At 55.6% G+C, this 22,557-nt stretch overlaps 9 protein-coding genes across 9 annotated transcripts; 5 read left to right on the plus strand and 4 right to left on the minus strand.

The window, feature by feature from the left end:
• Positions 1 to 500: 500 nt before the first annotated feature.
• Positions 501 to 2,125, plus strand: CkaCkLH20_08173 (C6 zinc finger domain protein; the record flags this gene model as incomplete). The annotated part of the gene is made up of 2 exons (XM_038890888.1): positions 501 to 556; positions 613 to 2,125. The coding sequence occupies 2 exons, from the start codon at positions 501 to 503 to the stop codon at positions 2,123 to 2,125; spliced, it is 1,569 nt and encodes a 522-aa protein (XP_038743651.1).
• Positions 2,126 to 2,451: 326 nt separating this feature from the next.
• On the plus strand, positions 2,452 to 3,795 carry CkaCkLH20_08174 (RTA1 domain-containing protein; the record flags this gene model as incomplete). The annotated part of the gene is made up of 3 exons (XM_038890889.1): positions 2,452 to 2,859; positions 2,921 to 3,065; positions 3,119 to 3,795. The coding sequence occupies 3 exons, from the start codon at positions 2,452 to 2,454 to the stop codon at positions 3,793 to 3,795; spliced, it is 1,230 nt and encodes a 409-aa protein (XP_038743652.1).
• A 448-nt stretch (positions 3,796 to 4,243) lies between these two features.
• On the plus strand, positions 4,244 to 6,546 carry CkaCkLH20_08175 (uncharacterized protein; the record flags this gene model as incomplete). Its single annotated transcript, XM_038890890.1, has 3 exons — positions 4,244 to 5,274; positions 5,335 to 5,502; positions 5,553 to 6,546. The coding sequence occupies 3 exons, from the start codon at positions 4,244 to 4,246 to the stop codon at positions 6,544 to 6,546; spliced, it is 2,193 nt and encodes a 730-aa protein (XP_038743653.1).
• Positions 6,547 to 6,589: 43 nt separating this feature from the next.
• CkaCkLH20_08176 (amidohydrolase) lies at positions 6,590 to 7,933 on the minus strand (the record flags this gene model as incomplete). Its single annotated transcript, XM_038890891.1, has 1 exon — positions 6,590 to 7,933. One exon carries the CDS (start codon positions 7,931 to 7,933, stop codon positions 6,590 to 6,592), a length of 1,344 nt encoding a protein of 447 aa, XP_038743654.1.
• Positions 7,934 to 8,522: 589 nt separating this feature from the next.
• Positions 8,523 to 10,485, plus strand: CkaCkLH20_08177 (major facilitator superfamily transporter; the record flags this gene model as incomplete). Its single annotated transcript, XM_038890892.1, has 9 exons — positions 8,523 to 8,699; positions 8,759 to 8,815; positions 8,864 to 8,936; positions 8,990 to 9,065; positions 9,113 to 9,277; positions 9,336 to 9,693; positions 9,748 to 9,817; positions 9,869 to 10,038; positions 10,096 to 10,485. The coding sequence occupies 9 exons, from the start codon at positions 8,523 to 8,525 to the stop codon at positions 10,483 to 10,485; spliced, it is 1,536 nt and encodes a 511-aa protein (XP_038743655.1).
• Positions 10,486 to 10,779: 294 nt separating this feature from the next.
• On the minus strand, positions 10,780 to 12,906 carry CkaCkLH20_08178 (six-hairpin glycosidase; the record flags this gene model as incomplete). Its single annotated transcript, XM_038890893.1, has 1 exon — positions 10,780 to 12,906. The coding sequence occupies one exon, from the start codon at positions 12,904 to 12,906 to the stop codon at positions 10,780 to 10,782; it is 2,127 nt and encodes a 708-aa protein (XP_038743656.1).
• Positions 12,907 to 13,506: 600 nt separating this feature from the next.
• Positions 13,507 to 13,995, minus strand: CkaCkLH20_08179 (uncharacterized protein; the record flags this gene model as incomplete). The annotated part of the gene is made up of 1 exon (XM_038890894.1): positions 13,507 to 13,995. The coding sequence occupies one exon, from the start codon at positions 13,993 to 13,995 to the stop codon at positions 13,507 to 13,509; it is 489 nt and encodes a 162-aa protein (XP_038743657.1).
• Positions 13,996 to 14,854: 859 nt separating this feature from the next.
• CkaCkLH20_08180 (uncharacterized protein) lies at positions 14,855 to 16,697 on the plus strand (the record flags this gene model as incomplete). Its single annotated transcript, XM_038890895.1, has 2 exons — positions 14,855 to 15,215; positions 15,433 to 16,697. 2 exons carry the CDS (start codon positions 14,855 to 14,857, stop codon positions 16,695 to 16,697), a joined length of 1,626 nt encoding a protein of 541 aa, XP_038743658.1.
• A 4,284-nt stretch (positions 16,698 to 20,981) lies between these two features.
• On the minus strand, positions 20,982 to 21,425 carry CkaCkLH20_08181 (ankyrin repeat-containing protein; the record flags this gene model as incomplete). The annotated part of the gene is made up of 1 exon (XM_038890896.1): positions 20,982 to 21,425. One exon carries the CDS (start codon positions 21,423 to 21,425, stop codon positions 20,982 to 20,984), a length of 444 nt encoding a protein of 147 aa, XP_038743659.1.
• Positions 21,426 to 22,557: the final 1,132 nt, after the last annotated feature.

Raw genomic sequence — 22,557 nt, forward strand, 5'->3', positions numbered from 1 at the left:
ATTGGCCCGCTCGCGAATGCCCCGCACATAAGCGAGGGTATCCCCTGAAGCGGATTCTCCCAGCGACCGCAGCACGCTAAAGAGCGCCGTGGCGGCTGAGCTGGGCTAAGCTAAGGTAAGCTCCATGGGCGGACGCCTCTTCGTTTACCTCGACACCTCCTGAAACCGACACTTTCTCCTCCTTCTCCCTCGACTTGCTCCTTTTGATTTTTTCATCTGATGGACAGAAAACACCACGTCAATTGCTGCGGCTGACATCGACTCATTTCCCCCCTCCATCCCCGATGGCGTTCCCACGCGTACTTATGAGGCTCGTCCCCTGCGGTGCCTGAAAGCCTGTCACCGAATGCCAGTCTCTCGATAGGTCGCCTCGGATCTTGACCAAACCATCGGCAACGGCATCGGCATCGGCGTCTCTTAGGGCGTGAATGTTCGTGTACATCCTCAACACACCATCCATCCATCCTTCCATCCATCCATCATCCGGCTTGATTCAGAGTATGCCTATGGCGCGCCATGGACTGTCCAAGGTGAAGACCGGGTGTATCACCTGCAAGTAAGAGACACCAACACCTCACCTCCACAGGATTACGTCGCTGATCACCTCCACAGAATCCGCAGAGTCAAGTGCGACGAGGCCAGGCCGGCATGTAACCGCTGCGTGAGCACCGGCAGGAAATGCGACGGCTACGTCGCGCCGCCCAACGGCACCTACTCCTGGGCCCAGCTCCTCCGCGTGTGCCCGCCTCCGCCGCCGTCCCAGTCGGCCTCGGAGCCGGAACTGCGCGCCATGTCCTTCTTCCGCACCGTCGTCGCCCCCGTCATCGCCGGGCCCCTCGACGGCTACTTCTGGACCCATCTCGCCACCCAGCTCTCCCACCAGGAACTCGCCGCCAAGCACGCCGTCCTCGCCATCAGCTCCCTCTACGAGAAGTTCAAGGAGAACCCCATGGACCGTCTCGTCCCGGAGAAGAACCTCTTCGCCGTCTCCAACTACAACGAGGCCATCCGCCACCTGAGGACCACCGACAACCCGGAGACCGTCCTCTTCGTGTGTATCCTCTTCGTGTGCATCGACATGCTGCGCGGCGAGTGCAAGGGCGCGATCGATCACTGCCGCCACGGCGTCAACATCCTCAACGGCTCGCGGCCCAAGTCGAGGTTCATCCGCCAGTACCTCGAACCCGCCTTCTGCCGCCTCGGCGTCTTCCCCTTCTTCTTCGGCGTCCGCCCCGAGACGTTCCCCGAGATGGAGGGCGGGAGACCACCCCCGAGCCCGCCCTTCGACACCCTCGCCGAGGTCCAGGCCGCCCTCGATCCCTTACTCGTGCGCACCATCCGCTTCGTCCGGACCGCGGACGAGTACCGCCTCGGCGACGACCTCACCCCGAAACCCGACGCGTCGGTGATGCAGCGGAGGAAAGACCTCGACTTGGAGCTCGACGCCTGGCACTCTGAACTCACGACATTCCTCGCAAAAAAGACAGCCAAGAACGCCTCCTCCTCGTCGTCGTCCTCGTCCAAGCGGGACGAACTGGTAATGCTCCTCCTCGAGATGAAGTTCCTCGTCGGCAAGATCTGGATCGACACGTGCCTCTCGCGCGGCGAGACCATCTTCGACCTCCACCTCGACAAGTTCCGCCGCATCATCGACGTCGCCCGCGACGCCGACGCCCTCCTCCGCTCCACCCCGCGCCACCAGCCCCGCGCCAAGTTCACCTTCGAGATGGGCTTCAGCCCGCTCCTCGGCTTCGTCGTCGTCAAGTGCCGCTCCCTGCGCCTGCGGACCGCCGCCCTGGGCCTCATGAGGACGCTGTCCCACGAGAGGGAGAGTCTGTGGGACAACAGCACCGTGCTGGCGTTCGGGCGGAAGCTGGTCGCGGTCGAGCACGAACTGGATCTCGGGCCGGACGAGGACGTGGAGGCGGTCGTCGACGACGGTACCTTGCCGCCGGAGGGGAGGCGGATCAAGGACTCGGCTATGCAGAAGGAGGCGACCGTCGTGCCGCGGGGCGACGGCGGGGTGACGGTCTGGAAGAAGGTCGCCCTCTTGATGAGGGAGATTGGAGGTCCTATCACGGTTAGAGAGGAGTGGTTTGAGGTTCAATTGAGGCGCAAGCCATGAGTTACGTCCATTTTGCTATTTCCAGGCTTGTTGTCCGTGCCGCTGGTTTGATGTGCTTACGCCTCCCCTTGCGAATCCTTCCCGTGGGGGTTGTTATCGTCCATCGTCGAGCTAGTGTCTTACACGCGATTGGTCGGCTCGCTATTTTATGTAAACCTCGCGAGCGTCGTGGCTGTGCATCGCCAGGTCCTCTTAGGATGGCTTCAGTCGTTGTTGGACATGCTTGATATAAAGATGGACGGTTCGGACGGGGAGAAAGGGTATTGATCAAACACAACATCATCACAATCACCTTCCTCCTGCCATCCTAACTTTGAGTTCGAATCATGACCTTCACCACCTGGATCATCCTGGCCATCGCCGCCGCCGCAGCAGCTCTGCCATCAGGCCCATCGCCAACACCAACGCTCACTCTTGTCTTACAACACCGTCAAGCGTCATTGACGACATCCTCCCTCGCAAGCCCCGTCCCCACGGGTGACTTCATCACGACAAAACACATCACCATCCCCGGCGTCACGGACAGCCACCTTACGATCCCGGCCAAGACGATCGACATCGCCCTCCCCACGTGCGTCCAGACCATCCAGCCGGACGCCAACGGCTACGTCCCCCCCAGAGAATGCGGCGCGCTGTGGAACTACTACCCGAGTTTCCCGGCGGCCGTGGTGTTTGCCGTGATATTCGGGATTCTCACCGGCGTTCACATCTGGCAGGCCGCCAAGCACAAGAAGGTCCGTACGTCCACTTACATACTACCTGAGAGCTTCTTCCTGGTACTAACGCGTGAGGCAGAGATGGTGCTGGGTCATCATCATGGCGGGTATCTGGGAGACGCTCGCCTTCGTCTTCCGCTCCGTCAGTAGCAAGCACCAACAAGACACCGGCATCTACCTCGTCTTCCAGATCTTCATCCTCCTCGCACCATTATGCAAGTCCCGTCCCATCCCATCTCACCCTCGCTCCCGTCACGCAAAGACTAACACAACCCAGGGGTCAACGCCTTCGCGTACATGACCCTCGGCCGCATGATCCACACCTTCCACCCGACCCGCGCCCTCCTCCGCATCCCGGCCCCGGCCTTCGCCGCCCTCTTCGTCGCCCTCGACGTCGTCTCCTTCATGATCCAGCTCGTCGGCGGTAGCATGGCCGGCCCGACCGCACCGCCCGAGGAACAGATGCGCGCGATCCACATCTACATGGGCGGCATCGGGCTGCAGGAGTTCTTCATCCTCGTCTTCGTCGGGCTTGCCGTCGTGTTCCAGCGCGACATGCGGCGCGCGGAGAGGAGCGTAAGCCTAGCCGCCGCGCCTACGAAGAGGACAGATGCGGCGTGGAGGCCGTTGATGTGGGCTTTGTACTTTTCGCTGGGGAGCATCACGGTCCGGATCGTGTATCGGCTGGTGGAGTTCTCGTCGGGCCAGGGGGCGGGGAATCGCTTGATTGCGAACGAGGCGTATTTCTTCGTCTTGGAGGCCGTGCCGATGGTGTGTGCTGTTGCTGTGTTTAATGTCGTGCATCCGGGGGCTGTTATGTCTGGGCCCGGGTCGGAGATGCCGGGGCTGGTGAGGACGGTCAAGGATGCTTTGGCGAGGAGGAGGGGGAGGGTTTCTTTGGAGGAAGAGGGGGAGGGGCATGAGCTTACGAGAAGGAGATCCTCGAGTTCTTGAGAGGGAGGGACTATGATGATCGGCTTTTGGGCCGGTCTGTGGGGCATCGGTCTCGGGTTGGGAGGTCCGGTTATCGGGTGGCGGCGGGGCCGGCATCGGCCCGGAGACCGGGTGAACCTTGATTTCTCATTGCCTTTATTCAGTTTTCACTTCAGAGAACTTGCTTTCACATTGTTCTTGTATAAACAAACACACTTACAAACGTAACAAAGACTCAACACTCAAGAAACACAACACAAAAGACCTATCTCATATCTCGAATCCATCAACCCCGGACCCCTGCAATCAGCGGACCCCCCCTGAACCATCGCCAACCTTCAAAAGTGCGGAGAAATCCCAACATCGACAACCTCCCGAGGACTCCGCCTCCGTGAACACTCACATCCAATACCTAACGCGACTCGCTCATTATGACTCCCGCCGACACATGGGCTCAACCCACCCGCCAATGGAGTCCGCCGCAGTCCTCCGCCGGCGCCGCCGCCGCAGGGTCCCGGACGCCGACCGCAAACGCGCCCCGCGCGCCTGCGACCGCTGCAAGGCTCGCAAGAACAAGTGCGTCGAGACCGCCTCCGGCGTCTGCGTGAGGTGCATCGAGGGTTCTCACCCCTGTCGCTTCGAGCGTGAGAGGAGTCCCCTGCAGGTAGAGCAATCGGCCTTCGCCGCGGAGAGGAGACCCGGGTCTGGAGGGAGCGAGACTGTCGACGTCGACACTTCGTTAAGACAGAGCATTATCAAAGATGATTTCTCCCCCGGCGGCGGCGCTCCGACGGAGGCCTTCATGTGGCCCAGGTTCCTCTCTCGACTCCGCGAGGCGTTCTGTCTAGACTCGGAGTCGCAGCCAATGTCCGGTGAAGAGACAGACACAACGAGATTGCAGACTGGTGGTGGTCCATCCCGCACCCCGCCCATCGAGCCGGCCGAGCTCCGCCGTCTGAGGAAAGCAGTCCGCAACTTCCCGCCCCGCCCCGTCGCCGAGTTCCTCCTCTCCGTCTGCATCACCTACGGCACCGACATCTTCTTCTACTTCGACCAGGCCCAGCTCACCCACGACCTCGCCCTCTTCTATGCCGACGAGCACGCTCGGCTGCGGACCGACGCCGGGTTCGTCTGTCTCGTGCTCGCGGTGTTCGCGCTGGGAAGCCACTGGACGAGCCTGGCGAGGCCGACGGAGGAGGTGGCGGGCGAGGAAGGTCTGCCGGGGGACGTAGACCCGGGCCGCGTGTTTTATAATCAGGCTCGGATTCTGATGGCGGATCTGATCGATCGGCCGTGTTTGCGCTCGGTGCAGGCTGCGTATGTGCTCGGGGTGTATCTGATGCCGGCGAGTGCGATTAGTGCTTCGTATGTGTATATGGGTCTCGCGTTGAGGAAGGGGTTGGCTATTGGGCTTCATCTGGAGCCTGATGATCCGGCGATGAGTGAGGATGAGAAGGAGATGAGAAGGCGGCTTTGGTGGTCTATTTATTCGCTTGAGAGGTGGGTTGGCAGTTGCGCCGCTTGGTTGACGATTTGAGCTGTCTACTGACTTGATCAAAGGACCGTCACGATCAAACTCAACCGGCCTAGATCCATCAGCCAAGACATCATCACGGCGCGTCTGCCGCGACCAACATCCCGAGACCGATCCCAGAGATTCGACAACGTACAGCACCAGATCGCCAACGCCCAGCTCGTGCGAATCATCGATAACCTCTCCGAGCCGGCGTAAGACCCCGTTCCTTTCGATGTCAAAACATTTCTAACTCCATCCCCAGGTCCTGGCCCGACAACACTAGCCCTAACTCAACCAACAAATACGAAGACTCCCTCAAGTCCTGGAAGAGATCCCTCCCCGCCTCCCTCAAACTCCAAAACACCAACCCCTCGTCCCCCAGCTACCGCGCCGTCTTCCACCTGCACCTGAACTACTACTTCGCCCGTATCGACATGGGCAAAGTCCCCGTCGTGACCGTCGTCCGCGCCCGCCTGCGCGCCCTCTTCCGCCCCGACGAGACCCCGCCCCAGCCCACGCCGGCCATCCAAAACGCCGCCGACGCCTGCATCGGGGCCGCCAAGAAGATGCTCGAGCTCTTCGAGGGGTTGAGCCGCAGCGGCAACATGGCCCGCTTCTCCTTCACGGACCTCCAGGGCTGCAGCATCGCCACCATCGTCGTCCTCCTCGCCGGCATCCTCGATCGTGATTCTGGGTACGAGGGGCGCGTGGCGTTCGGGCTGGATTGTCTGAGGAGGATGGCTGGCGGTGGGAACGCGACGGCCGGGATGGGGGTGAGGTTTGTCGAGGCTTTGAGGGGGATTACGGAGGAGGCTAGGGCGAAGTTGCTACGCTCGCAGGGTGATGGTGGTGGTGGTGGTGGTCGGTTGGATTTGAAGGATGGGCGCGCTGCTGGATATGGGCAGTGGGCTGAATGGATTGCGAATGCCGAGGTTGCGGAGGATACTTCGGACGAGGAGGGCTCGGAGGTGGAGGAGCTTGAGGGACGGTCGATCGAGGTGGGCGGCCGTGAGGAGGAGAGGAGTACGTTGTCTCCGGCTTGGGATGCGGCGGCGGCGCTTCAGCTCCAGGAACTCTCGGCGTCGGCGTTCGAGATGCCGTTGGAAGAGCCGCCAAGTGTTGATGTCCAAGACACGATGGCCCTTCCACCCATGGACGAGAGCTGGCTGAATTCGTTTGCGTGGAACGATGATCAGATGTACTTGATGGGGCTCACGGGGATGGATGTTTTTGATTTCACGGGTGGTTTTGAGTAACCGGTGAACACCAGAGAGACTCATTTGTATTAAATGTCGACGACTAAAGGGCCGGTCTAACCTTGATCGGGACAGCCGCATCTTCCGCAATACCACTCCATCTACTCTTATACACCCTCCCCTCCTTAATAACCGCAGAGACGTGCCTCTCAGGATCATCGAATATCGCCACGTTCTCCAGAGGATTCACATCCGTGATGAGAACATCCGCCTCAAACCCCTCCTTCACCTGACCCAACGAATCCTCCCTCCCAAACATCCGCGCCGGGTTAATCGTCGCGCTCTGCAACACCGCCAGCGGCGGCAGCGCCCTCGACCTCAACGAGAACTCAAACGACTGCGCGGCCCCCAGCGGACCGAGCAGATCCGTCCCGAAACAAATCGTCACGCCCGCATCGTACGCCGTCTTCAACGCCACCAGCCCCGCCGTCAGCACCTCCTCGTTCTTCGACCTCGACTCGGGCGGGAGATAGCCCTTCCACTTCTCCGACGCCATCTCCGCGTACGTGATGAGCGTCGGCGTCAGGAACACCCCCTTCTCCGCGAGCAGCTCCGCCGTCGGCCTATCTATGAAGTTCCCGTGCTCGATCCCGCGCACCCCGTTGTCGACGCAGTGCCGGATCGCCCTGGTCGTGTACGCGTGCGCCGTCACGTACGTCCCCGCGTTCGCCGCGCACTCCACCATCGCCCGGATCTCGGCCCCCGTGAACTGCAGGTGGTCGATCTTGTCCGTCGGGCTCGACACCCCGCCGGAGCCCATGATCTTGATGAAGTCGGCCCCCGTGCGGATCTCCTCGCGGACGGCCGTCATGCACTCCGGCACGCCGTTGCAGAGCCGTCCCAGCCCCGTGGTGGAGCCACCGCAGCACTCGGAGTGGTCGTGCGGGCCGCGGAAGTCGGCGTGGCCCCCGGCCTGGGAGAGCGCGTGGCCGGCGATGAAGAGGCGCGGGCCGGGGAAGACGCCGTCGTCGACGGCCTCCTTGAGGGCGAGGAGGGCGCCGCCGCAGTCGCGGATGCTGGTGAAGCCGCGGTGGAGCATCTGGGCGCAGACGTAGGGCTGGCGGAGGAGGGAGACGTCGTTGGGGTTGCCGAAGGCCTTGGAGAGGTCGCCGAAGCCGGGGACGGCCATGACGTGGACGTGGGAGTCGATCAGGCCCGGGCAGAGGAACTTGCCGGCGCAGTCGACCACTTCGAAGCCGTCGTTGCGGGCGGTCGTGATGGCGGCGTCTGTTGAGTCGAGGACGGCGGCGATGAGGCCGTCTTTGAGCTGGACTGCCGCGTTTGGTCGTAGTGAGCCGCCTGTTACGTCGACGACGGTCGCGTTGGTGAGGATGTATTTGCGCGGCGGCGCCCGCAGCCAGGGCTTCAAGTCGGCTTCGGAAACCATTGTGAATGAATGATGTTCAGTTGGAGTTGCGTCTCAGTTGCAGTAAGAAGAGAGACAAGATGAATGAGGGGAAGCTTGGAGGCGTTGAGTTTGGCTTCATAAACACTCGATTACACTAACAATTGATCATCGATGTATCCTGCAAATACGTTTGACATACTCATCTGATTGGCTTCCTTCAGACGGTTAACGTAATCCCCAATAAGCCCTTCACCGAGTCAAATCAACAAACAGAAACTCGTCACACATCCTATCATCGGAGCAGCACTGGCACAACACAACGAAAGGCCATATTGCCGATACCCGCGTCGGATATCCGTCAACCCGTCGGCAACATGGCTCGCCCCACCCCCCGTATCACCCCTATCAACGCTACCGGAGATATCGTAGGATCAATTGATATGACTGTGATATGCGTCTCTGAGTGCGGGGGAAGAGGTGGACATGTATACTACCCGGGATTCGAGATATGCAAGCATGTCCAAGTGGGTACGAGCCAGCGGTCTTTTCTTTTTTCTTATTAAACCCCCGGCAGACGTCTTAGTCGGTCGGAGAGTCTTCGACGGTTGGTGATCTTCAGCGTTCCACCATGACTCCTTCCTCGATCGAATCGAAACCCGACGCGATGGCGAAGCCGCGAGATGACGAACCACGGCCGGAGGGCGTCGACGAGAAGAATGGGGAGATTGTCGAGTTGAACGAGACCTACACGGCTGAGGAGGAGAGGGCCGTTCTCCGGAAGATTGACTGCACCATCTTGCCAATAGTAATTCGGACTTTTGTGCGGCACAAGCTGGCATCAGTGTAGCTAACTCGGTTCACCAGATGTGTCTCGTGTTTTTCCTGCAGTATCTGGACAAGCAGAGTCTGAGTTACGCCAGTGTACGTTTTCGAGCTGTGTGCAGGGAACGTTTCAATTAATTGGCGCAGGTGTTTGGTCTCATCACGGACTTGAAGTTGACCAGCACGCAATACTCGTGGTGTTCATCGATCTTCTACGTCGGTAAGCGGTGTTTCTTCTCGCTTCTACAACATAATTCTCACCATGTGAATTAGGCCAACTCGTTTCCGAATACCCCTTCATCTACTTGATGAGCAGACTACACCTGACCAAGTTTGTGGGAGTCACCGTGTAAGCAACCTCCATCTCTCTCGCCGGACAATTGCTGACATCTCCAGCGTCATGTGGGGCATCGTCTGCATGTGTCTTGCAGCTCCCAACAACTACGCCGGCTTCGCTGCTGTCCGATTCCTCCTCGGCTTCGCCGAAGGCGCCGTCAGTCCGGCCTTCATCACCATCACAAGCATCTGGTACCGAAAAGACGAGCACGCCCTCCGCACAGCGTACGCCCCCTCCCTATAACTCTCCACAAACCACCGCCGCCAACTAACTCCCATGCAGCTTATGGATCACCATGAACGGCCTGGCTCAAATCTGCGGCTGCCTCCTCATGTATGGCATCGCCAAGAACGAAGCCCTCGCCCTGGCCCCCTGGCGCACCCTCTTCCTCGTCTGCGGCGCCATCACCTCGGCCTCCGGCGTCGTCTTCTACCTCTTCATGCCCAACGGCCCCAAGGACGCGTGGTTCCTGACGCCGCGCCAGAAGCAGGTCCTCTCGATGCGCATGGCCAAGGACCGCGAGGGCGGCGACAAGACGTCGTTCTCGCTGCGTCAGCTCAAGGAGGCGCTGCTGGATGTCAAGACGTGGTTTGTGTTCTGGTTCGGCGTGCTTGTTACCATGCAGTCTCCCGTGCTCACGGTAAGTTTCTGCTTGAGGGGTTGCCTTGTGTTGCTGGCGCTGACGTTTGTGAAGTTTGCTTCTTTGGTGATTAATACCATCGGATACAACAAGTTCGAGACGATGTTATACACAGCTCCGTCAGGTGAGCCCATCTTGGCGCTCTTTTCAACTACGGAAAACTAACGCTTCTTAGGCGCCGTGCAGATTGGAATGCTTTGGATTGGCGTCTGTGGATGCATGATGTTTCCCAAGCACAGAACCCTAGTAGCACTCGTCCTTATCCTGCCGCCGCTGGCCGGAAACATCCTCCTCCTGAAGCTATCAACAGATGCAGGCTGGGGCATGATCGGGGCATCTTGGCTCGTAAGTCCCTTTGTCAACCAACCACCAAAGCGCTTCCTTTGACTAACATCTCTCCAGGCATCCTGCATCACAGCGGTCTGGTCGATCCTACTCTCCCTCACGGCCTCCAACGTCAAGGGCAACACGAAGCGCGCCATTGTCAACGCCATGTTCTTCATCGGCTACTGTGCCGGCTGCATCGGGGCGCCGCAGCTCTGGACCGAGAAGCCGCGCTACTTTAACGGCGTCGTCACCGCCATCGTGACGTGGTGTCTGCTCTTCACCGTCATCGTCGCGTATCGATACCTCTGCACCAGGGATAATGCCAAGAGACAGGCTGCGGCGGATGGTGGTATTGGTGGTATTGGTGGCGAGAGTGGCAATGGAGAGGTCGTTCTCGACGCTGCGGGCGCACCGGAGAGTGATTTGACGGATAAGGAGGATAAGCAGTTTCGGTACAGCGTGTAATCGGAGTTGGAAGAGGATATTGTCTTCCGTGGACTTGATATCTTGGAATAGATATTTTTGGACAACGGTTCTGCTTTGAAAGGTGTTCGAGTCTGCGCCTGTGCGGAATACCAAACTCTTAGCCACTTTCGCATAATGAAGATGATGAGAGATACCGCCGGTTTGCCTTCTGTTCAATGCGAAGGTCCCAAACCAGCAAATACCAGATCAAAGGCTTGCCACTGTCCTCGACAAACAATGTCTACTTGTCTGACGCCCCTTGTGTCTCGCGTACTTGTTCCGTACCATACCTCGTCACTCCTCTTTGTACGCATTATCCTCTTCAATCTGCAACAAGTGCGCCAATACCCAGTCCTGATCATTCGCATAGGGATCTTTGTAGTTGCCATTACGCCCATTGACAGAGGTCGGGTAGATGTACGCGCAAGAAGCTCGACCATTCACCTCAAACAGCGCCAGATTATTCCGAATGATCCCATCAGCAGTCCTCATCCAACTCTCCCCGTCCGTCTCATTCTTCTCCTGCAGGCCTTTTCCATAGTGATGAAGAGCAATGGTGTTAAGCGTGCTCCAGTGGTGAGGAAACGTATCCCCCCACATCCGGTCCTTGCCAAACCAATACCCGTCCCAGTGCCGGATGGAGACATCGTGAAGCCGATAATCCGGCTGCTTACCCGCGAATCGGAGCAGCGTGTCGAGGTGCAGCTTGCCGGCGTCCAGCCACTTCTCTTCGCCCGTGTACCGCCAGAGCTCGAGCAGCATCACGGCCGCGGGCGCGACGATGGATTGCTCGAAGTTGACCTCGAATTCGGGGTAGTCCAGGCCCCTCTCCGCGATCTTCTCTCCGTGGGCGATGAAGAGTTCTCGGGCCCGTACCAGCCACTCTTCGTTGCCGTGTTTCTCGAGTGCTCGCAGACCTTCGAGGATGGGGAGACCAATAGCGTATAGCCCGTCGCCGCCTTCAGCGTAAAAATTCTCCAGCGTCATCATAAACCTCTCCATCGGCGTCTTCTCCGCGACGGCACCCGTGAGGTTGAGATCAAGAGCAGCGACGGTGATGTGGAACTGCAGAACCCAGGGCCAGTTATACAACCGCTTCTTACTACCATCCATCCCAATCGGCCTATCCCTTACAAAGCCGTTCTCCTCTTGCAGCTTGGTTGACACGAAGGTGTAATACTTCTCCAGCGACTCGCGCACCTCCTCGTTCTCGGGATTCTTCTTCAGCCAGCGCGCCATGAGGATACCCATACCCACGCGCTCGCGGCCGGGGTTGCGGTCGGTCGAGGTGTCCCACGTCGCGATAACGTTGGCCTGGTTGTCGAAGACGCGGTAGGCGCCCTCTGCGGGCGTGTTCGACGTCGCGTCCTGCTGGTTCTCGACGATGAATTTCGTCCGGGCGGAGAGGAGGTCGGAGGTCGCGGGGACGGTGTTGAGGAAAACGGTCGAGTTGCGCCCTGCGTCGGTGGAGATGGTGAGGGTTGTTCTGGTTGTTCGGCCGGCTGTGAAGTTGTATCGGCACGCGTCGTCGTCGCAGGTGATGGTTTGGCCGTTGACCTTCGTATCGGAGTTGATCGATGCGCCAGAGAGGCGTAAGGTGCCCGTCTCCCCAGTGACGAAGGTGAAGTAATCGGTCTCGACCCTCACGAACTGCTTCGATCGAGCCGCGCTCTGCTTGAAAAAGTCTTCCCAGTCGGTATGCCAGAACCACGTCCACTCAACCACACTCTCTTCGCCAGGCTGGAGGGTCGGTATAGAAGGATGGAGCAGGAAGACGCCTCTCGTATTGGATAACGTCACCGCGTCGCGCGACTCGACACTATACCCAGCCAGTGAGCCCTTCGTCAGCACGAGGCCGAGGTTGCGATACTTCCCACCCATCTGATCCAGCTTAACCCACGACGAGCTCCCTCCATGCGCCCAGATATGCGCGTGCGAGCGCGCCTCGATGCAATCGGTCGTATTCGTGTAGTGATCGTTGAAAGGGGCGTAGATGGCCAACGCCGTTGTTCCGCGGCTCGCGAGGTTCAAAGCCTCGGCGCCTTTGTTCTTGAATGTGTACGTCTCGGTAAAGGAGCCGTCCTTATCGTCTATGCGTCTGTTGACAGCGAGTTCGAGGGATCCGGTGGTGTAGACGGCCTCGACGGCGTCGTCGCGCTTCGAGATTTGGGGGAAGTTCCAGAAGCTGCGGTGAAGCGAGTCCTGGCCTAGGTCTGCGTAGCCGAGACCCCAGCGGCTTCCGGTCGGTATCCAGGGCGCGTTGGAGCCGGTGCTCACCCAGTTCATGGCGTTTCTCGAGCGGGGGTCGGTGATTTTGTCGATGGCGCCGGTCTTGTCGTTGATGTTGATGCGGAAACCTTGGCTGGCGAGGTCGGCGGCGGCAGCGAAGACCGCGAGGAGGGGGAGGGTCGTGATTTTCATTTTTGCAGGGCACGGTGGAAGATGAACCCACTGTCTCTCGAGTTCATCAGGACGATACTACATCAATTTCCCATCTCTTCTTTTACAGACGTCGTCCTCGCGTCTTGCTTACCCGAGGACGAGGGATCGTGACAACATCAGGGTGGAAAGATACGTTCAAGACGCCAGAGCTGGAACATTCCGAGATCTTCTCACAGCTGCGGACAAGTCCGACGTATTAGCTTCAAGAGATCTACGACATCAGAAGCAGTTCTTGAACAATACAGCTTGGCTCGGTTGGCCAACAAGGATGATTATGCACCCCGCATGCACGTCACTCGCACTTTGTGCTTGGCATGTTGATGGACCATGTTCCATTGCTTCTTGTACCGATATTCGTCCTATCTAGAGACGAGGTGCTCTCGAAGTAGAGCGATCATTCATCCCACCAGAACCGAAAAGCCACCCAAACTCCACCAACACCATGTCCACGCAAGTTCCTCGTATCCTCCCTACCTAGAACCAGAGTCGCGTAACGGCGTGATCATGCTACAAGAGCTGGTCAGAATGAATCAAACAACATGAAGAAGAACAAGAGTCAAACAAACCTTGAGTCGGCGCTTAGGGGGCGTCAACGTGAGACTTGGCCGTGCGGCCGTCGTGGTCGAGGTGGGGGAACAGCACCGGGTACTCGTCGAGGACGAGGTGACGCCGACACTCATCGTTTTCGAAATGACGCTTGTAGCAGTAAATGCAGATTTTCGTGGTGCCTTTCCGAAACTTTCGGGCCTTATGTCTGTTCCTCTGCGAGTACGCCTCGCTGAGACGGCCGTTCTCCGCGGCCATGGCGGCGGCCTGGGCAGCCATCTCACAAGTCTGCTCCCACTGCGCGAGGCGGATGCGCTCGGCGACGTCGGCATCCGCCAGAATCGTGGCCTTGCGCGCCTTGTTGGCCTTGGCTGCGTTCTGGCGCATCTCCTGAATTTGCTCCTTGAGGTACTCGTTCATGAAACCCATGGTCTCCATGGTTTCGTCAATGTTTGCCTTGTTGTCGACGACTGCCTCGTCGTGGGCTTCGGGGTTGGTAGCAGGGTACTTGTAGGAGGACATTGTTGCAAGTTGCGATGTTGGTGGCTAGGCTGTGTTAAAATATTATTCGGGTGGAATAAGACGACGACAGAAGAAACCAGTGACTTACTCTGATGACGATTGTATGGATAGAGTCGATCTTGTGTTGAAATTGGTTGGGGTTTGCGATGGGAGAGCGTTGTGATGTCGTTGTTGTGGTGGTTGCTCTGGGGAGAGATTTAGACGAGGAAGAGGAGGAGGGAAAAGGGAGACCGAGAGGCAGCACCACGACCAGGCAGAAAAAAAATAAATAATTCAGACCACCGTCAGCCGGTGAAAGGTCTTCAGAGAGAGCACGGGGCAGATTTATTCGAATTATTTCCCAGCCGGCCGGTCTTCTGGGTGCGTGGACAAGGCCTTTGTTTACTTTCTCCCACCCCCTTGCCCTCCTCCTCGAGCCTTCAACTTCTTCGCCGGCTCCTCAGAATATCCCGTCTCGGTTATTCCTAGCGCACAAATCTTGGTCTTGCCAAAATTTTCCTTTCCTACTCTGCTCACGGTCGGTTTATCATTCTTCTCCCCTCGGACCGGTCTTCACCTCTCTTTTGTCTATTCTCCCTCCTCCAGAATCGACAAAGTCGGAGAGGTTATCGGGTAAAGGAGCATTTATCAAGACCGTTGCCCTGTCTTACGATACGGTATCTAAAATCAAGACCCGTCGTCACATAACATACGTTCTCGCCTACCTTAAATCAGCATCCCTACATCAAGGCTTCTGAGCTGCGAGTCCTCAACCTTTCGGAAAAAAGAGCTATCCAATCGCCCCCTTACCTGACGGTATGATTGCATTTACTTTCCTCTTTCATCTCAATGGCAGTGGAACTGATCACGAACAGGCAAAATGGACTCCTTCGGACAGCCTACTACCGGAGTCAATGGCACTGACAAGCCCATCGCTGTGTTGAAGAAATACGACAACGGATCCTATGGCCTTCTAGTTTACGGCTCCGACTTCCTCATCCGAGGAGGTGAACTGGCTTCGTCTTCCATGACATCGGCACTCTTCATGTCTCGAATTATTGACGATGTTGTTGCTTTGGGAGTCAACACCATCTTTGGCGTCGTGTCGTGGAAGAACATCGAGCCCATTGAAGGCGTGTTTGACTTCACCGAGTTGGACGCAATCATCGCTCTCTTCCGGGAGAAAGGTCTCTATCTCTCCCTTCGATGGAACGGTACCCTTGTGGGACATGGCACTGATAGTGAGTTTTTCTTTTCCTCTGTCCTGGACGCAGAACATCTTCCCGGCATCCTGCGTCGTCGCCCTTACCTCGTTCATTACTATTTCTCTTCCGCTTCCTCCTCAAAACAAACATAACCAGTCATTTTGAGACTTCAATACCGCTGTTCTCTCTGTTTCAATAATTGTATCTTGATCAGCGTCATGCTTGAAGACAATCCTGACATACTCCTCCATAGACTTGTCGGACTCAGTCCCTTCGTGGGTCAAGACCAACGCCCAACGTTTCCCGAAGGTGAAGCGCACAGAAGACGTATACGATGCCCAGCAAGATGAAATTGTTGGCAAGACTCGGCGAACCACCGAGGCGATCTCTCTCTTCGGAGACGAGATCGCCGAGGCCGAGCAAAACGCCTTCCATGCACTCATTGGCCACATCAAGCTCGTTAACAAGTCCCAACACACGATCGTAATGGTTCAAGTCGGGTCCCTCATCGGATTCAAGCGGAACACCCGCGACTACTCAGTCGCCGCTGATGCCAAGTTCGACAGCCCGGTACCCACCGAATTGCTCTCCTACTATCAGGCCAAAGGATCCGCGGTAGAGCCCGGTGCTTTACGTTACGGCTGGGATAGCTTCGGTCAGGAGGATGGCGAAGCAGAAACTCTGTTTTCTGCCTATTACTTCGCCACATACGTCGAGGCTCTCGCAACGATCTGCAAGCGAGAATGTGGCCTGCCCGTCTTTACAGATGTGGCGGTCAACCGCCAGGGCCCTGCCCTTCATGGTTCCGCCGAGGGCAAGATGATGAGATTCTGGAGGTTCTTCACCCCCAGCCTAAGCTTCTTTGCGGCCAGGCTGTTGCCCGGTCCTTCGTCCAAAAGTATTGCAGATTTTGTCGCACGCAACAATCAGCCGCTACTTATTCTTGGCCAGAACAATACCGACATCGAGAAAATCTGGGTCAAGTTTGGCAACTGCAACGCCCTCGGAGTGGCCCTCACACGGATCGAGGCCATCGACCTAGCCACTTCTCCGGCTCCGGCTCACTTCTGTCTGCTCCGGGACCTGACTCCAACGATCCTTACCGCACGGAACAGCGATAAGAAGACGGTAGGCTTCGCTCTCACCGCGGTTAATCGAGTCGACCCGGACTGTGTCTCGTCCACGAACACGACTATGTGCGGCATGGACGTCAAGTGCCAGCATCTTGACAACCAATCGCACCGTAATGGTGGTTGGGGTATCGTGGTTGAGCAAGAGGATGGAACGCTGCTCGTCGCTGGCCAAGCATTTCAAGTCAAGGCCAAGTCGCTTTCGCCAAAGGCCACCGTGACCCGGGTTCTGGACTTCGTTAAGAAGGAAGTCGAGGGCGAGGGCGGCGGCAGTCTCCGAAGCCTTCGTCGCTTTACCGCAGAAGATACCAACGGCGGCCGAGCTGCGCAGATGCCCGCGGACACGCCTATGATCGCGGAGATCGCTTTCTACGCGTTTGAGGAGTAGTCAAGGAGGATGTCAGGTTGAGTTTACATCGGTGGAGGAAGGGGTTTCTTTTGTAGTTTTACGCGTCGCTCGTTTTCCTTTTCTTCCCGTTGCTCAGGCACGCATTCCCTGCCATCATACTGGCTTTGTGTCCGCCGCTTAACGTCGAGAACTGGGGCAAAGAGACACCCGGTTTCCGGGACAGGTTTTGTCCCTAATTTCTATTTTCGCCGCACACATCCAAGTGCCCTTCTTCAGTTCTTGGACTTTGAGTCTTTGAAGGCAAGGCGTTCTATCGATTCTGAATGCTCGGAATCAGGTTTCAAGAATTAGTGTCGCTTCGAATTCATTTCTGGAGACACACCTGCCAGTATCGAGGGACACCATGCTGGCAGAACTTAGAAGATCCAGACGGTAGCCGTGGAGAATTCTATATGTGTCCACACCAACATTAACGCATCAGCAAGAGCGTCAAGCTCTGCTAAGTCGCTGCTATAATATTGCCTAGTGATCGTACGAAGCTCATACCCAGGAAAGAAAATTGGACTTGTCCGTCTGAATACCGCTACGTTTGAGCTTGGGTCACGGTGTTCTATATGTTTCGTTGAAGCGGGTACGGAGTATCTCTTCTTTTTGCCACTTCTTGACAACAATCCTGTTAGTTATAAGCCAGTAAGTATCACTGGCTTCTTGGATAAATCTGCTAATAACTTACTTACTGGCAGCAAAACGGGCAGAAGACTTGTGATGTTTAGATTATATTTTCCAACATCAGGTTGAGAGCTTCGAGGGAGCTTGAGCCAATATTACTAGTACCTGACATTTATTAACTATCCTTAGGTATAGCGTGATTTGGAATAGAGCCAAAACAAAAAGAACAAGAAGGGTTGCTGCATTGTGTTGCGTGGCGAACTGCTGTTGCTAATGTTGTGACGATTCTTTCTACAACAAGAAAAGATCAGGTGGGAGTGAAACATCAGCCTCTGGAGCGATTTCTTCCAGTTCTTTCATCCAGTCCTCCAAAGAGTACGATCCGTAATCCTTCTCCGAAAATTCAGACTCCGAGTCCCATATAACTCCCAGTTCTTCTGCTGCTTGACGCTCAGCCATCTCAAAACTGCGCGATTCTAACTCTTCGACTACACCGCGCATTCGAGGACTCCAAACATTTCTTAAGAACGGCACAAGATCCTCATTGCAGCTACAGCATTCCTCGAACTCTGCAATGAGATTCTCAAACACGCGGAGTCTCTCTAGCTGCTCTTGGTTGATTTCTTCAACGTCCTCCTGACTAAAGATTGTCCCCTTTCGTTGTATGCTGTATTTGCAAGAAAAGCAACAGCAGGTATGTCGGAGATTCAACGCTGAAAACGTGAAATATCTCAGAATGATGCGATACACTCCAATGTGATCTTGAGGGTAGCCGTTGTCTCGAGGTATTAAACCTAAGATCATTCGACCAAGATGTGACTTTTCTTCCAGCTTCAATGGCTCATCCACGTCTTCGTAAGAGGACCGATAATCATAGCTGTTCATCAGCAACGTATTCAAAGGAGTACATCCTTTCTCCAAAAGGCAAAAGCAGGAGCAAGAATCCAAAAGACATCGAGAGAAAACTGCGTCGGAGACCTTTCGGGGCAGGGTCGGCGTCGCGCCTTTCCGAGTTCGCCCATATCGATACAAGCTTTTCCCCAAACGATACATAAAATAATGTGCCCATGTCATCCCTTTACTGTAGGTAAGCTCTTGCCACATACCTCCCTCTATTGTTGACCTCAGATCAACTCCGTGATCTAGCAGCCAACTAACATGGGATGCCATGGTGGTGGCGTTTTGAAGTTCGTCGGAATTCCAACATGTATCCTCTATCAACGTGTGGAAACCGTCAGCAAGGCCTTGACCGAAGTCTTTAAAGCCCAGTTCCCATGCTTCCTGAGCCATTGTCTTATTGCGGATGTAAGCATGAACAGTCTTGTTGAACCCTGGCATCTCTGCTGCTGCACTTGAGCCACTGCGAACTTTCAAATAGTTTGGTAACTGAAATGCCCGGCTCTCAAGCTCCTGTTGAAATTTCAAAGCGTCTCGGTCCAAGATGTAGTCTCTTTCAATATCGACAATTCGCAACACATTCTCCGGGTGGACGTCCCTTGCGATAGCTTCCAGTTTGATTCTTCTTTTTTGCAGGTGTTGAAGAACCTGCTTTTGCGCTGCTTCTGGAGTACTCTCGAAAAAGTAACGACGGAGATCCATGGCTCGTCGAAGGGTATTCGAATAGATAGCCGACTCTGAGTCCAGCAGTCTCTGCAACACAGCAAAACAACTGCATTCTCTTTGGGATTTGGTACTTCGTACCGGGCAGGTATGAGTTGTTCCCGAGATGGCGTAATCGATTGGATACAAGCCAGCACTATCGCAGGTCTCCACGACGCGATTGTCGTCAGTGTCGAGGAGGGCTTCTACGGCCTGGATGTTGCCGAAAAGAATGGCCACATGTAATGGAGTTTGGCCAAAGTCATTTCTCTCCTGGTATGAGTATGAATACTTTCTGGAACACCATTTCGTGTTGCTTTTGTGCACGATGGCACTCGTGAGTGGCCCACCAATGAAGACTAGAGAGATCATTATCAGGTCGTCTGCATACAGCCTGACTTCTTCGAGGAATCACTCACGACTTTCCATATTTGGGTATTCTGCGATGATTGAGGAAATCGTATGCTTAGTGTTCAAAAAGTTGTACCAATGCTTCTTGCCAGCAGTTTCAGCGCCCATTGCGCAACAACATGTTGATACATCTGGGGACAGAATCAGATGGACTCCATGCAAGGAACCAATCTGCCGCATACTCTAAAGCTGACCTGTCATTCTTTGTTAGCCACCATACGAATTGAACGTTTCCTTCAATGCGTGGCTGCAACATCATGACAAGCTCGACACACAGTTGCTGCTGAAAACCCATTCTGCGCACCCAGCCTGCACGCGCAGTGGATCACAACTGTTGAAATGAGCTTAGTATGTTCATTAGACTTACATTTCAATGTCATTGCATGCGTTTTTTGGTACACCTAGCTTAATGAGGGCACTCGCCAGTCGGAGTTCGGGCAGTGGATCTATGTACACATGCTTGTCCGTGCATGGGGAAACCTTACAAGAGCCATATTAGTACGTTTTCATAAATGCTTTCTACTTTTTATTTTTTTTCTTCCTAGTGGTCGTTGTTCCTTACGAGTATTCTTGAAATCGACCTCAGAAGTAATGTTTCAGAGTCACGAATAGTGACATCCTTTGGATTGGATTTGTTGTGGCTGAAACACCAGAACAGTCGCTTTATGCTTGATTCGAGAATCCGTTGCATCTTCATGTCTTTTGACGAATCGATGTGTATCCGACAATTTGCCTCAAGAAGAATGTCAACAATTCTAAATGCCGGAGAATGATACTCATTCACTTGCATCATCCAAGTAAGGTTTTGGCTAATGGATGTTCCTCCCGCGCCAGTCTTCAGAGAAACAGACAGCCGGACGGCAGCTCGGAGTAGATTGTGTACTGCCGGGAGCGTTACTCCGACTAGCCGGCTTTGATTGTGCTCGGGTGTCGTAAGTGATGATAGCGGGCAACCAGGCATATGATGGGAGGTTTCAATGCTTTCTACATTGTAAAACAGAGGGCCCCAGCTACGTCGGTTCTGCCTCTGGGATTGGCCTCTCGTGCAATAACATATTTGAGCACTTTGATAGCGACTGTATTGTTTGATGGTGTTACAGATGCCGGCTGACTGCGAGATGGTCGAGGTTACTGACTCTGAACAAAGAAGTCCGTCGGACAAGGCCGAAAGATCGGAAGGCCGTGAAACAAGCCTCATGATTTGACAGTTTCTGCTGTAGTTGTCTCCCATGCTCGTAGCTACTTCTGCAAGAAGTTCGTGAAATCTCTCCATCTTTTGATTCACCTGTGAGACCTCTTGAAGCATCGTCTCTGTGTTCTGCTCGACATGTACCGATATCTGGGTTCCGCGTATCAAGGCTTCTGTCTGTCGACTGACAGTCATCAACGTTGTCGCAGCCTGCGCATGTGTCTCCTGGATGAGGTGCTCAGATCGACTGGTGACGGCATGTATCTCTTCGACCGTATCTGCCACTTCTGATACCTTTTCGATCGTGTTGTCTGCTGTAGTAGCGATGGCGCTCAGGTCCGAGGAAAAGCCAGCAACAGCGTTGTGCGTGTTGACTGAGAGATGCCTGTAGTAAATGAGACATCATGGCGTTAGCATTCTCAATCCCGACAAGTCCAAAGATGCGATGTGATTACTTACACACCGGCAGAGTTCAGTGCAGTCTGAAGCACTCGATTTGAGGTGTCGAGCCGCCTCTCAAGCTCGCGAATGTCATCCCGGTGGAAAGGGTAGGCCAGCTCTCTTGCCTTTTGCTTCAACCTCTCCGATAACGTGCCTGCGCTTGCTTCAGGGCCTCGTAGCTTGACGACAAGTTCGTCAAGCGCCTTCAACTCGTTCCGGCATGAATCAAGGCAGCCAGCGATGGCTTCATTCGTGCTCGTATGGGTAGTACTTGGGAACGAAACGTTGTCGAGTGCAAGCAGGCATTTCTGGAGATTCTCCGTCTGCTCTCTCGCGAAGTCGAGGTCTCGTTTTCTCCCCTTGACGGCATCGATGTACTTCGAGATCTCGCCGTAAAGCTGCAATCCCAAAGACACCAAGCCGGCTGCGGTGCCGGTGATGCCAACGGGCTCGGCCATGGCGTGAGGTCCTCTCAGAGCAAAATTCCGGATGAGTGACTGAGGTTCGATGAAGAGGGGAAGATCAAGGTGTTGGGGGAAGAGCGAGAAGCGACAGATCAGGCTGGTCCAAGAACATGGCCGCAGCATGCGAGTGTCCACGTGTCACGCACATCTGCACAATGGCTGTGCCACTGCGAGGCAGACTGGAGGAGAACTGAAGCGATTTTTACTGGCTAGTTTGAGGTGACAAAAGTAGGCTCAGCTGAGAGCCGGCCAATTGGGACTGTTCGAGATTCCAGGTGCTGACAAGCTGCATATCAGAGAGCCATCATGTTCCGAATGAAGGCCCGATTTACTAACAATTATAATCGACGCTGGTTGGTTGAACATTCTTCGAGTTCTACTTTTCAAGATACCCTCACGGAACAGTCCAACATTGATGGTCACCTTACACCTTTCACCTTACACTGGCCCGAAGCCCAAATTCCTCCCTCCCTCCACCTCTTCATCTACGTCATACCCCATCCCCATCCATCCCCATCTCCATCTCCATCTCCATCCCCATCCTCCAGCATAAACACTCCCTCCAAGGACCTCCCCTCCGTCCCCCAAAGATCATCGACGTCTGATGTGAGTGGTCCCCAATGCCATCTACCCCTCTGTCCCCATCCCAAAAAGACCGGCCATCGTCCGTAAAACGGCCCCACAGCGGATCCGGAATCCAAACCCCACACCGCCGAGGTAAATCTCTTCATCCGGGACGTTTCACCACGGCACGGGGGGGCCCTTCTTCATCTCCCTCCCCGTCTTCCCTTCCCTTCCCTTTCCTTCCCTCACCTCCCTTGTATCCTTCCTTTTTCCCCGTCACTTCCTCCCCGTCGCGATAATCATTCCGTCTCCGATATCCAACATCCATATCTAAATCCGTCCCATCCGCCAAGCCTCGCATCTCCATCTCCCATCATCCACCCCCCACGGGGTCTTCCTCGGGTGCGTGCCCGGATGGATGGGCTTGGCGGGAGCTGAAGAGGGAGGGGTGCTCCTTGTTGGAGAAGGTTGAGAGGTCTTGGGGGGTATTGCGTTCCCGGTCATGATGATGAATTGAGAGTTGGTGACGGGTTTATCTCGGGATGACGATTGAGGACCGTAT

Source organism: Colletotrichum karsti (genome assembly GCF_011947395.1).
Source record: "Colletotrichum karsti strain CkLH20 chromosome Unknown Scaffold27, whole genome shotgun sequence".
NCBI classification, from domain to species: Eukaryota; Fungi; Ascomycota; class Sordariomycetes; order Glomerellales; family Glomerellaceae; genus Colletotrichum; species Colletotrichum karsti.